This window comes from Terrapene carolina, unplaced genomic scaffold, assembly GCF_002925995.2.
Source record: "Terrapene carolina triunguis isolate 2854851 unplaced genomic scaffold, T_m_triunguis-2.0 Scaffold53, whole genome shotgun sequence".
In the NCBI taxonomy this organism is placed as follows: Eukaryota; Metazoa; Chordata; order Testudines; family Emydidae; genus Terrapene; species Terrapene triunguis.
In genome coordinates, this window is record NW_020664404.1 from 13727905 (window position 1) to 13741470 (window position 13566).

General features: G+C 46.6%; 1 protein-coding gene across 1 annotated transcript in view; it reads left to right on the top strand.

The window, feature by feature from the left end:
* Positions 1 to 9207, top strand: part of LOC112109523 (disintegrin and metalloproteinase domain-containing protein 2-like) — a 71477-nt gene extending 62270 nt beyond the window's left edge. The window contains exons 12-14 of the mRNA XM_029912768.1: positions 1988 to 2068; positions 8215 to 8294; positions 8832 to 9207. Of these exons, the coding sequence (XP_029768628.1) occupies positions 1988 to 2068; positions 8215 to 8294; positions 8832 to 9207 (537 nt within the window). The remainder of the gene's footprint in view (positions 1 to 1987; positions 2069 to 8214; positions 8295 to 8831) is intronic.
* The last annotated feature ends 4359 nt before the right edge of the window (positions 9208 to 13566 follow it).

Below are 13566 nucleotides of genomic sequence, written 5' to 3' on the forward strand. Positions count from 1 at the left end.
TCCTTTTACTTTAGGTCATAGACACTTATGGCTGGCTAGTCGGTGTGACAGCCCTATAACTAGGGTTCACATCTCTCCCCTTTGAAACCTAGGTAATATAGAATTATGGCCAGATAGTCGGCGTGGACCACCCTGTAACCAGGGTTCAGGTCCGTTTCCTTTTGAAAGCCAAACAATATAGAATTATGGCCTGTAAGTAGGGTTCAGGTCTCATTCCTCTTACCTGTGGCATAAGCAGGGTGACCTTTTTGTTGCCTATTTAATACACTGTGCCCATAACATTTCGCGGTTAGCTCTTTTTCTGCTTTGGGAAGTGCTGTGTCATGTGGTATGTCTGTGTTGGAGAGCAAACGTGATGTGCATGGGTGTGGAAGGTCTTTATTTATTTATTTGTAAATCGCTGCAGCTTTTTTGTTTTTTGGTTTGGTTGAATGAGCCCTTCCCAGAACTAGAAAAAGAACTCGTTTGTTTTTTATGGACCCCATTTACCCATATAGTGGCACGATTGATGGTTTGGGTCTCGTGCCTTAAGGCTGAAAAGGTGTTTGGGCCCCTTGCTTAAGTTCCTCTAGACCGTGTGATCTCCCTGCATCTACGGCTCAGGTCATGTCCCTCTTCCTTCTGGGGGACTGATGGACTGCCAAGAACCTTAGGTCTGAGGGACCTCTTTTCCCTTTGGTACGTGAGCCACCTTGTTTAGCGATTTCCCCCTGTCTCGAGAGTTCAGGTCTCGTCCCTGGCCCTCCAGGCTCTTTTTAGTCCCTTGTCCTTGAGTGGGTGCCCCGTAATTAGGTGGCAGGTCACATCACTCGCTTACGGGGGGTTAATGAGCCCTTTGGGGACCTAGAGCGGCGAGACCTGCCTGCAATTAGAGTTCAGAGGTGTCTCCTTTTTGCTTTCACGTTACTCTTCTCCTTTCTCTTCTGATTAGAGTGACTGTCATGTAAGAAGGGTGCAGGTCACGTCAGTGGGGATCTGGAGAGGGTGGTACCTAGAGCAGCAAGACCGCCCTGTAACTACAGTACAGATCGTTCCCCTCTAGTTCTCTCGGGCTTATGAACCCTTGCCAGGCTGCTTGGTGTGACCTCCCTGTAAGCAGGGCACAGGTCACTTCTTTCTCATTTATGTGGGATTAGGGGGCCGTCTTGGTCCCCCAAGAGCTCCCTGTAACTTAGGGTAGAGACCAAAACCCTTCTTAGCATCTTGTCATTATGCTGCTCTTGCAGGCTAGCCAGAGTGACCATTCTGTAATTGGGGCTCAGGTCACGTCCCTCTCGCTTATGGGGGGAATTCAGGTCTTAATCGCTTGGGCGTTTGGGACCTCCTGTAATCAGGGTTGCAGTCCTACTCTTTTTGCTGTTGTGGGGTTCTGGCCCTTTAGGCTCAGCACAGGGACCTCCTCCATGGTTAGGGTGCAAGTCACGTCGGCCCCTCTGATGCTCCCGGCACAGTGCTGGCCCTCTGGAGTGCCTTTCAAACTCGCCCTAGGTTCTGCAGCGACGCCTCCTGGGTTCTGCCTCGCTTCTGATCGTCTGAGTCCAGAGAGTCTGCAACAACTGCTGGCCAATTCAAGGTTCCGTTCAAACCTTCACCCCTTTACCTGTTTGTTTGGTTTTTTGTTGTTGTTGTTGAACCAGTCAGTACAGTGCACCTTGTGTCTGTGACTCTTGCTATTAAAGTGCATTTCTCACTGCCCTCCAGGCATAACGTGCTGCTGATTTATTTTATAGCAAGGAAGCTGGAAACCTGGCTCCACAGAAAGGCATTAGTTGAGCTTTTGGCACTTTGGGAGACTTGGAGGCCTGGGTGTTGAGTGTGCCGTCAAAGCGCATGATGGGGACCGCTCAGAATTCCCTTCCAGCTATAGGTCGAAGGCTGCCTGTAGAGGCAAGAAGACAAGGTAGCAACTTTAATGCGCACTGTTTATATTTGAAGAACTAAGGATTCTCTTAATCCTGTCTTGCACACTCCCTCTCTTTGTTTCCAGCATGTGAGGAAGAAAATGGGAAGGAGGAAACAGAAGATGGAAGAGGAGGAGAAAATATGCATCGGGCACAAGGACCGCCCTGTAACTGGGGGGGTGGGGGAGTCACTCTTCTTTGTGGGGGTAGGGGGGAGAGAGAGAGAGAGAGAGAGAGAGTACCTCGAGCAGCGAGACCTCCCTGTAAGTAGGGTGCAGGTCTCTTCCCCCTTGGCTCCATTAACCATCTGGAGAGAGTGACCACCCTGTAAGTAGGGTGCAGGTGACACCCCTGTGACTCAGTGAGGAGGTCGAGCTCTTTAATCCTTGTGGGCAGTGTAGCCTCCCTGTAAGTAGAGTTCAAGTCTCGCCTTTTGCTGTGGTGTGTTTAAGAACCGTTGGCATGCTACTCGGTGACCTCCCTGTAATCGGGGTCCGGCTCACGGCCCTGTCATTGGTGGGGTTTAGGGCTTGCTTACTAGGCTGGATGCCAGTGACCTGCCTGTAACTTTGGGTTTCGGTCTTTCCCCTTTCGGCTTTCTTGGCATCGTGGTGCTCCAGCAAGGCAGTCAGAAAGACCGCTCGTTTCAGAAGAGTTCAGGTCTTGATTTTTTTCATTCAACGAGGATATTGAACCCTTAAGTACCTTGAGACCGAGTGACCGCCCTGTAAGTAGGGTTGAGGTCTCTTCCCCTTGTGAGCTCTAGGTGCTAAACCCTGGTGGCTGGCTAGTCGGCATGGACCTCCCTGGAACTAGGGTTCAGGTCACTCCCCTCCTTTTACTTTAGGTCATAGACACTTATGGCTGGCTAGTTGGTGTGACAGCCCTAGAACTAGGGTTCACATCTCTCCCCTTTGAAACCTAGGTAATATAGAATTATGGCCAGCTAGTCGGCCTGACTGCCCTGTAAGTAGGGTTCTGGTCTCATTCCTCTCACCTGTGGCATGAGCAGGGTGACCTTTTGTTGCCTTTTTAATACCCTGTGCCCATAGCCTTTCGCGGTTAGCTCTTTTTCTGCTTTGGGAAGTGCTGTGTCATGTGGTATGGCTGTGTTGGAGAGCAAACGTGATGTGGAAGGTCTGTCTGTCTTTCTTCGTGAATCGCTGCAGCTTTTTTGTTTTTTTGATTTGATTTGGTTTGTTTGGTTGAATGAGCTCTTCCCAGACCTAGAAAAAGAACTTTTGTTTGTTTTTATGGCTCCTATTTATCCATATAGTGGCACGATTGATGGTTTGGGTCTCGTGCCTTAAGGCTGAAAAGGTGTTTGGGCCCCTTGCTTAAGTTCCTCTAGACCATGTGTTCTCCCTGCATCTATGGCTCAGGTCACGTCCCTCTCCCTTCTGGGGCAATGATGGACTGCCAAGAACCTTAGGTCTGAGGGACCTCTTTTCCTTTTGGTACATGAGCCACTTTGTTTGGTTTTTCTTTTTTTTTTTTTTTCCCCCCCCCCCCCCCCCTCCCATTCCCACCCCCTGTCTCGAGAGTTTGGGTCTCGTCCCTGGCCCTCCTGGCTCTTCTTGGTCCCTTGGCCTTGAGTGGCTGCCCTGCAATTAGGTGGCAGGTCACATGACTTGCTTACAGGGGGTTAGTGAGCCCTTTGGGGACCTAGAGCAGCGAGACCTGCCTGCAATTAGAGTTCAGAGGTGTTTCCTTTTTGCTTTCACGTGACTCTTCTCCTTTGGCTTCTGAGTCAGAGTGACCATCCTGTAAGACAGGTGCAGGTCACATCCGTGGGGATCTGGAGGCAGTGGTACCTAGAGCAGCGAGACCGCCCTGTAACTACAGTTCAGATCATTCCCCTGTTTTTCTCTCGGGCTGGAGCACCCACGGAAAATAATTGGTGGGTGCTGAGCACCCACAGGCAGCTCCCCGTGGCCTCACCCTGCCCCCCTGCTCCAGCTCACCTTCTCCCTCCCTCCCAGCACTTGTGCCGTGAAACAGCTGATTCGCAGGGCAGGGAGGGAGGAGGGAGAACGTGGCGCACTGGGGCAAGAGGCGGGGCCGGGGCAGGGATTTGGGGAAGGGATCCAATAGGGGCAGGGAGGGGGCAGAGTTAGGGTGGGGACTTTGGGGATGGAATGGGGGCAGGGATGGGGTGGAGTTGGGGTGGGGGTAGGGGCGAGGAAAGGGACGGGGGGGCACAGGCACTCACTGGCGCCAGAGAAAGTTGGCGCCTATGGTGCTGTGCGTAATTAACTCCTGTGCTTGACTCTACATGGTGTGGATTATTGTTCCTTCAGATGGGTGCTCGTCCGGGATACAAGCTTGTGAACTGATTGAGGAACTGAGACTGAGATCCAAGAGAGGTGAGTATGTTTAATTTACCACCTCATTAGGCTAGGGATAGAGGTCTCTCATCCCCTCTCAGACCCATCTTGTTCCCACTTTTTAAATTTAAGTGCAAAGGAACCTGGACACGTGTAGTACAAGCAGAGGGTTTAAAAAAAAAAGGGGGGGGTACAATTGGGAGGGGAGACGTGTGCAAGAGGGTTATGTACTGTTTAAGGGGTGTGTTACAGAGGACTTGGACAAACCACCAGCAAGCGATTGGCCGTGAGTTAAGCCCAGGACTGGCTGGGCACGCAAGCGGTAGGCAGTGCAAATTGGTGGTCCCATTTCCTCATTGCAAGCCCGGGGAGCGCCCTTCTCCTCCCCCCCCCCCCCCCCGGCATGTGACGTACACGCCTTTGAATAGCACAAGTCTCCAATAAGGCAGGCAATTGTGTGTAACTTAAGATATACACCCCCCATCAAAGCTGTCAGTGTGGAGATTGAGACCACAGAATTTAAAGGGGGAAATGCACATCCCCATCAAGGCTAAACAGCCGTGGAGATTGAGACTATGGTGTCAAGGCGAAGACGTACATTTCCCAACAAGGTCAGCAGCCAGGGTGATTAAAACACCTGGCATCAAAGGGGGAGAAGAGAGTCAGCTATCGGGAATATTTGGAGTATAAACATGTCAAAACTCGGCAAGCAGCAGTTAAAAAAGCAAACTCTGTTGCAGCCGGACCAGAGAGAGAATTCGTTAAATGGTGGAGTGACAAAGCAGTAATAGTTATATTGGATATACTCAACATAACCACACACAAAAAATCCCAAAGTACAGGAATGGGGAATTCAGACTCCTGGAACAATACTTGGAATGGTGAAATCTGACTTAATGAAGGTGTCATTTTGGGAGATAAGCAAGTGATTTAAAACAACTTTTCACTTTTTTTTTTTTTAAACTCTGCAGTGGCTGAAGGGAATTAAGCAGTTAAACGTTGTAAAAATGTTACAAAAAAGTGTTCTTGGCTTCTTTGCAGCCATTCTGAAGGAAAATGGGCCCTTTTCCAAAGAAATGTCTGTAAATAATCCAGGCAAAGAGACAATCTGATTGAAATTGACTTTGGACAATTTAGACAAATTTGCTAAAAAAAATGTAAGAGGTTTCTATTGAAACTTAACTACCCCCAAATGTAATCTATGAACAGCTTTGTAAAATTTATATATTAAGTAAATATATAAAGTCTTAAACCTAAATCAACACTCCTGGTTTGGAAACCTCTGTTTTGTAAGTTTAAAATAAATTGGGTTTTTGTTTTAAAATAATACCACTAAATCCATTTAAATCTTTCATTCAAAGTTGCAAAACTAAACACTTTTGCCAGATACAGATCACTAGTGTTGTTTGGCTTTGGTATTTCGCATTTAACCCTTAAGGTACCTCAATACTTCATAACGTTCAATATTTTTATAAAAACCAAAGTCATGGCTGCAGCAGGGCAATCAAACCCAGAAAAATAAAAATAAAAGCGCAGATAAAAGCTGTAGCAGAAAAATAAAAAATTAAAAAAGATGGTGTCCCTCTAAAGCAACAGCAGGGGTAAGGTGCACAAGTGTGTGGGTGTGGGTCTCTGTTAAAAACAGAGCCTTAAAATGGCTCTGTGTAATTAGACTGTCATGTTATTAAGGGATACATAAAAACTCTGTAAGCACAAAAGAAACAGTTAAACCTTATGTAAAAAGTAATATAGTTAGTTTACCTTTTATAACATTATATTATGAAAGATGTGCATTTTCCCCAGAACATGTGCAGTATATATTGTAGAAGGGGTAAAAAATGCAAACAAAACACGTTACTTAATTAAAATCCTATTAGGACTCCAAAAGGAGCCACAATAGGTTGTGTTTTCTTTTTCAAATTCCTGTGTGTTTTGGAAGCAGAAGTTAAAGTAATCAAAACTCTGAAAGTTGATTGTGTCCCTTTTAAGACAGAGTCTCTGAGCTGCTAATGGCTTTGAATTCAAAAGCAAGCCGGAAAGCATCCGCGTTGATGAAAATTACCTAACTAATAAAAAAGGAGAAAACTGCCCATAAATGGCAGCACAAAGACATACCTGGTCTACTATATAAAAAAGAAACTGAGGTACACCACCTCATGAATTTAATAACTGAACAGTAAAATAATTTCCCCTAAACCCTTAAAAGGTAAAAGCCATTAAAACCTGGCCTGCCTATAAAAACATAAGAAAGTATGGGGGGGTAATTCCTGTTTTGCCTGCAATGAGCAAAAATATTTGTTAAAGGAAGGGATATTGTAAGTAATAATCTGCCACCCGCCGCGCCCCCCCCCCCAAAAGTAAAACATGTTTTGTCTTTCAAAAAAAAATATTAAGAATTTTAACGGTATTTACAAAAACCAAGGATGCAGAAGGGTAAAGGTCAAGGAATGCCAGTCTTTTTTAAAACAATCCTCAGGTGCAAAACCATATTAAAAGAAATTAGCTTTGAGGCAAGAATCAAAATAGTCTTATTCACAAGCAGGCAATTCGAGAGTTAAAAAGACCACGGACAGTTTAAGGAAGTCCGGAAAGTGCTGGGCCTTCTTAATTACTGCAGGACATACATACCGGAGTACTCAGATGGTAGAACCGATCCAAAAACTTTTTATGGGGGAGAACCTGCAAGTGAGTCAGTAATATGGGGCACAGAACAAAAGGAGGCATTCATAAAAGTAAAGCAAGCTCTAGTCTCCGCCCCCAGCTTGGGCTTACCCAAAATGGGAAAGCTGTTCCACCTTTACCATAACTACAGTAAGCCTCAATACCCTACCATACTAACTGGTGCTGAAACCCGGAAGAGTCCGTGAGAGTCAACACTGTGCCTGCAAAATCCCAACTTCTCCATAGTGAGGGACAAAGGAAAAAACGTAGCTGAATACCTGAACATAAATAAAGAGGAACACGAATGTCTCATAGATAGGAAAGAGGAAGTGTTAAAAGGAGTTAAAGCCATTAAAAGAATCCAGACATCCTTTTGTATGTAGATGGGTCAAGAAAGTATGAAAATGAAGTGCCCAATACAGAATGAGCAGTGGTAGTTAGTAATGGAACAGTAATAATGTCAGGTCAGCTGAATGGTTCAAAATCAGCTCAAAAAGCAGAGCTGACAGCCCTCACTGAAGCTCTTAGAGTGGGGGAGGGCAAAAGACTCACAGTGTACACAGACAGCAGGTACACATTCGGAGTAGTGCATAACTACATGGGTGTGTGGTCATGCAGACTGGCAAACCCATTAATAATATAAATGCAGTTAAACTAACAGAAGCTGTCAAACTACCATCAGAACTGGCAGTAGTCAAAATAGAAGCACATCCATAAAACCTCAAGCAAGGAACAAAAAAAAAAAACAAGTTAGAAGGATAAGGCTGTGTGTATAAAAATCACCTTTGGCATGGGCCGGGGCGGCGGGAGGGGTAAGGAGCTAGTAGTCCCTGAGTGCATAAGGGCTCTGCTGCTCCATGCCACCCACTCCCCAGCTCACCTGGGATGGAGGAAAATAAAAGCTGCCCTGAAGCAATGGTGGTGGCCAGCCATGGGTGGGCGAGGGGGGGAAAGCCTTACAATTTCTTAAAAGATGTGTAACATGTGCATAAGAAAATATGTGTAGAAGGAAGAAAGTACCCCTGAACCATCAACCACAGCCAAAAGGACCATGGCAGAATCTGCAAATTGATTTTACTGGGCCCTTCGCAGACAGGTTACAGAACTGTATTAAACAATAAATTAAATAAAAATAAAACAAAATTAAAAAAAACCTATACAACCAAGTAAAAGAAAATCAAACCCAGCTGAATAATAACAGCAGTCTGAACAAACCTGCATTTAAGCATTAGGGGAAAATGAAAACTTTTCAAAGGCACCAAAATCAGTTAAAATTGTTTGAACCAGTGCTTGTCAATACTCACAATCTCTCCCCATGTGAACAGGAAGAAGGACTGAAGGGTGACCGTGAGGAGATTCCTGCTGTGGCTCCTGATGCCCCTGTGGTGCATGATGAAGGACGCAAGTAGTGTGCCATGTAAAAGGGAGGATTGGATACTAATAGGGCCAGTCGACTAATCCTAGACAGCTTAAAGGATCTGTCAAACTCTATCCACCTCAGTGGATATATCAAAATACTTGGGTCAAGAATTCAGCAGCCTGTTAATAAATGGTACCAAAATAAAGGAATTGGAGGAAAGTTGTTGAAGAGCAGGGCAAACATTGGCCATCACCACACAGGGCATTGTAACGGGTCTCCTGGATGGCCATCTCCTCAGTACCCCTTCATGGGAATGGGGAAACAGAGAATCAATGAGTCCAAAGACCGGTTTGGACTGGTCACAGCATAATCTTCAGTCTCCTAGTGCCTCTGGGAATCCCTCACTCACAACGAGCTAGAATGGTGACCTCTCTGCCAGTATGGAGGAGAGGTCATGTTACTAAAATAAAATGCATATTCTGAGTTCGCCAGGAAAGCATTGTACCCTAGTGAATGTTGCACCCACTCTGATAAGGAAATTCTATGTATATGCCCTTATAATGTTCTAACACATCTGTCTAGGTTCGAAGTGGCTGTCACTGAGAAACTGGTGCACACGGAGCTGGTCCAGATGAACAGTACCTACTGGTGTGTGACTACCCAGAACCACTCCGAGCTAAATGGAAAGCCCTGCCCCTCAAGACATCCATCCGTGTGCATGACAATCCCCCGAAGGGCAACCCTGACTGTTGACAGGATGCGGCTCCACTGTACTCTGCCAATGACGAGTAACCTCACGTGGGATCCGGAATGGCACTACAGCAGTAAGTATCTAGAGGAGGGTCTACAGGCCCTGCAGGCGAAGATCGAGGAGTTGGTGGCCGAGGCCCAAAGACGCATTGGGGAAAGCCATCTGAGGTACACTCGGATGGGGAGACCGTGGACCAGTCAGTATTAAGGACTCTGAGGCATGGAATCAGGCAGTGGAGGTTAAATCAATAATTATGGGCAATGCCATCTCAGGTGAAGAGATCCTCTGGGGATGGATCTGGGTGCTATTCTACCAAATTAGGTGGAGAGTGTCCGTTCTGACATTCCTGATGGTGTTGATACTTTACTGGCAACTCCGAAGTAACTTGGAATGTAATTGGGCGTCCTTATCGCAAGTTATAGACACATGAAGCGCTGAGAAAGGCCTCATGGTTACTCCCTCATGCAGGGAGGAGATAGTGGTACAATACTCCTCAGATCCCAGACAGAGTTCAGGGAGAGGCCGAATATAATTGACATGAGTTAGGACACCCTCCCCTCACAGATGTATGCCAATCCTACCCCACAGAAATGCAAGGGTAAACTTATGAACAATTGTTGTTGTTGTTAAGTACTAATTACTGCCTTTTTTCGCTTTAAATCTCCAGGAATATACCTGTTGGTCAACCAGGAGAGCTGGTACCTCATTCCCCTGGACCCCAAAATTAGGATTTAACCTATACACTTTAATAGACATAGTTTGGGGGTAATTAACATATTGCTGACACACAGGTAATTTGAGCCTTGGGAGGAACCATTATGTAATCTTTTAGACCATTGGCTTATTGTGCTTATCTTGTTTTGCTGCTAGAACCTATCCAGGAGTTTGGGAAAACCCATCCCTGTCGCTTCTCTCTGCCCAATGAGCACCCTATATAATCTATTCCTTATTAGGCTCAGACACTGCAGAAGAATTAATTACAAAGTGACACTCTGCCAGCGCTGTGCGTAATAAACTCCTGTGCTTGACTCTACACGGTGTGGATTATTGTTCCTTCAGCGAGGAAGCTGGAAACGTGGCTCCGCAGTACGGCATCAGTTGAGCCTTTGGCATGTTGGGAGAGTTGGAGGCCTGTGCGTCGAGTGTGCCGTCAAAGTGCATGATGGGACAGCTCAGAATTCCCTTCTAGCTATAGGTCGAAGGCTGCCTGTAGAGGCAAGAAGACAAGGTAGCAACTTTAATGCGCACTGTTTATATTTGAAGACACGCCGCGCTCCCCCCCCCCCCCCGTCGTAACCTATCATGCACACTCCCTCTCTTTCTTTCCAGCACATGAGGAAGAAAAGGGGAAGGAGGAAAGAAAAGATGATGCAGATGATGGAAGAGGAGGAGAAAATACGCACCGGGCACAACCACCGTCCTGTAACTAGGGTGGAAGTCACTCTTCTTTGTGGGGTGGGGGAAGAGAGAGAGAGCGAGCCTGAACCCGGTAGTACCTCGAGCAGCGAGACCTCCCTGTAAGTAGGGTGCAGGTGACACCCTTGTGACTCAGTGAGGTCGAGCTCTTTAATCCCTATGGGCAATGTAGCCTCCCTGTAAGTAGAGTTCAGGTCTCGTCTTTTGCTGTGGTGGATTTAAGAACCGTTGGCATGCTACTCGGTGACCTCCCTGTAATCGGGGTCCGGCTCACGGCCCTGTCGTTGGTGGGGTTTAGGGCTTGCTTACTAGGCTGGACGCCAGTGACCTGCCTGTAACTTTGGGTTTCGGTCTTTCCCCTTTCGGCTTTCTTGGCACTGTGTGGTGCTCCAGCAAGGCAGTCAGAAAGACCGCTCGTTTCAGAAGAGTTCAGGTCTTGATTTTTCATTCAATGAGGATATTGAACCCTTAAGTACCTTGAGACTGAGTGACGCCCTGTAAGTAGGGTTGAGGTCTCTCCCCTTGTGAGCTCTAGGTGCTAAACCCTGGTGGCTGGCTAGTCGGCATGGACCTCCCTGGAACTAGGGTCCAGGTCTGTTCCCTTACACCCGGTTGTCTGACAAGTCGGATGGACCAACCGGAACCAGGGTTCAGGTCTCTTCCGTTCTTTAATCCAGGTGATAGATGTTTCTGGCTGGCGAACTGGTATGACCGCCCTGGAACTAGGGTTCAGGTCGCTCCCCTCCTTTTACTTTAGGTCATAGACACTTATGGCTGGCTAGTCGGTGTGACAGCCCTATAACCAAGGTCCACATCTCTCCCCTTTGAAACCTAGGTAATATAGAATTAGGGCCAGATAGTCAGCGTGGACCACCCTGTAACAGGGTTCGGGTCCGTTTCCTTTTGAAAGCTAAGCAATAGAGAATTATGGCTGGCTAGTCAGCCTGACCGCCGTGTAAGTAGGGTTCCGGTTTCATTCCTCTCACCTGTGGCATGAGCAGGGTGACCTTTTGTTCCCTTTTTAATACCCTGTGCCCATACCCTTTCCCAGTTAGCTCTTTTTCTGCTTTGGGAAGTGCTGTGTCATCTGGTATGTCTGTGTTGGAGAGCGAACGTGATGTGCATGGGTGTGAAAGGTCTTTCTTTTCTTTTCTTTTCTTTATTTTGATTTATTTGTAAATCGCTGCAGCTTTTTTGTTTTTTTTTGGTTTGGTTGGTTGAATGAGCTCTTCCCAGAATTAGAAAAAGAACTTTTTTTTTTTTATGGCCCCCGTTTACCCATATAGTGGCACGATTGATGGTTTGGGTCTCGCGCCTTAAGGCTGAAAAGGCGTTTGGGCCCTTTGCTTAAGTTCCTCTAGACCGTGTGATCTCCCTGCATCTACGGCTCAGGTCATGTCCCTCTTCCTTCTGGGGGAATTATGGACTGCCAAGAACCTTAGGTCTGAAGGACCTCTTTTCCCTTTGGTACGTGAGCCCCCTTGTTTTGCGTTTTGTTCCCTCCCCCCCCCCCCCCCGTCTTGAGAGTTCGGGTCTCGTCCCTGGCCCTCCCGGCTCTTTTTAGTCCCTTGTCATTGAGTGGGCGCCCCGTAATTAGGTGGCAGGTCACATCACTTGCTTACAGGGGGTTAGTGAGCCCTTTGGGGACCTAGAGCGGCGAGACCGCCCTGTACCTATGGTTCAGATCCTTCCCCCTCTTTTTCTCTTGGGTTTACAAACCCTTGACAGGCTGCTCGGTGTGACCTCCCTGTAAGCAGGGTATAGGTCACTTCTTTCTCGTTTATGTGGGATTAGGGGGCCGTCTTGGTTCCCCGAGAGCTCCCTGTAATTTAGGATTTTGGTCTCTACCCTTCTTAGCGTCTTGTCATTATGCTGCTCTTGCAGGGTAGCCAGAGTGACCATTCTGTAATTGGGGCTCAGGTCACGTCCCTCTCACTTATGGGGGGAATTCAGGTCTTAATCGCTTGGGCCTTTGGGACCTCCCTGTAATCAGGGTTGCGGTCCTTCTCTTTTTGCTGTTGTGGGATTCTGGCCCTTTAGGCTCAGCACAGGGACCTCCTCCATGGTTAGGGTGCAAGTCACGTCGCCCCCTCTGATGCTCCCGGCACAGTCCTGGCCCTCTGGAGTGCCTTTCAAGCTCGCCCTGGATTCTGCCTCGCTCTCGATCGTCAGAGTCCAGAGAGTCTGCAACAACTGCTGGCAAATTCAAGGTGCTGTTCAAACCTTCACCCCTTTACCTGTTTGTGTTTTTGTCTGTTTGTAACAAATGTCTGTGATATGTCATCTATGGACACACAGAAATACTACACATTGCGTATTATAAAGCCTAAATTATAGCAATCGAAGTGTTGTGTGGTGTTTGTTTGTTTGTTTGTTTTCCTATTTGCATCGCTAGGTATATGGAACCAATTTTTAGGACTCTGTATTAAGGCCTTTGTTTTGTATAGTTGTATTTTAAAAAAAAATATACAAAGTAATCATTCCAAACTACCTCTTAGAAGAAGGAATTTTTAAATGCTTACAGCTTTTAGTTTTCTTTGAATTGAAAGATAATACTTGAACTTGGGGGGCAGGGATAGCTCAGTGGTTTGAGCTTTGGCCTGCTAAACCCAGTGTTGTGAGTTCAATCCTTGAGGGGGCCACTTAAGAATCTAGGGCAAAATCAGTACTTGGTCCTGCTAGTGAAGGCAGGGGACTGAACTCAGACCTTTCAGGGTGCCTTCCAGCTCTATGAGATAGGTATATCTCCATATATTATATGGGGAGAGGGATAGCTCAGTAGTTTGAGCATTGGTCTGCTAAACCCAGGGTTGTGAGTTCAATCCTTGAGGGGGCCATTTGGGGATTTAGTTGGTCCTGCTTTAAGCAGGGGGTTGGACTAGATGACTTCCTGAGGTCCATTCCAACCCTGATATTCTATGTAGAACTCAATACATACAGAACTAATGTTAAAAACAGTTCATTTTGTTCCTATTAACATTTAACTGAAGGCATCAGATTTAATAGTATAGATAAGAAGTATGACTGATTATAATTAAATTTAGTAAAATCTAATCATCTTCACTGTAGAAATATGTTTAATAACCCAAAAAGTATAGTGTAAAATTATTGCATTTTGGTAAATCCTTTAATGACCGAAACCCTTTCTAA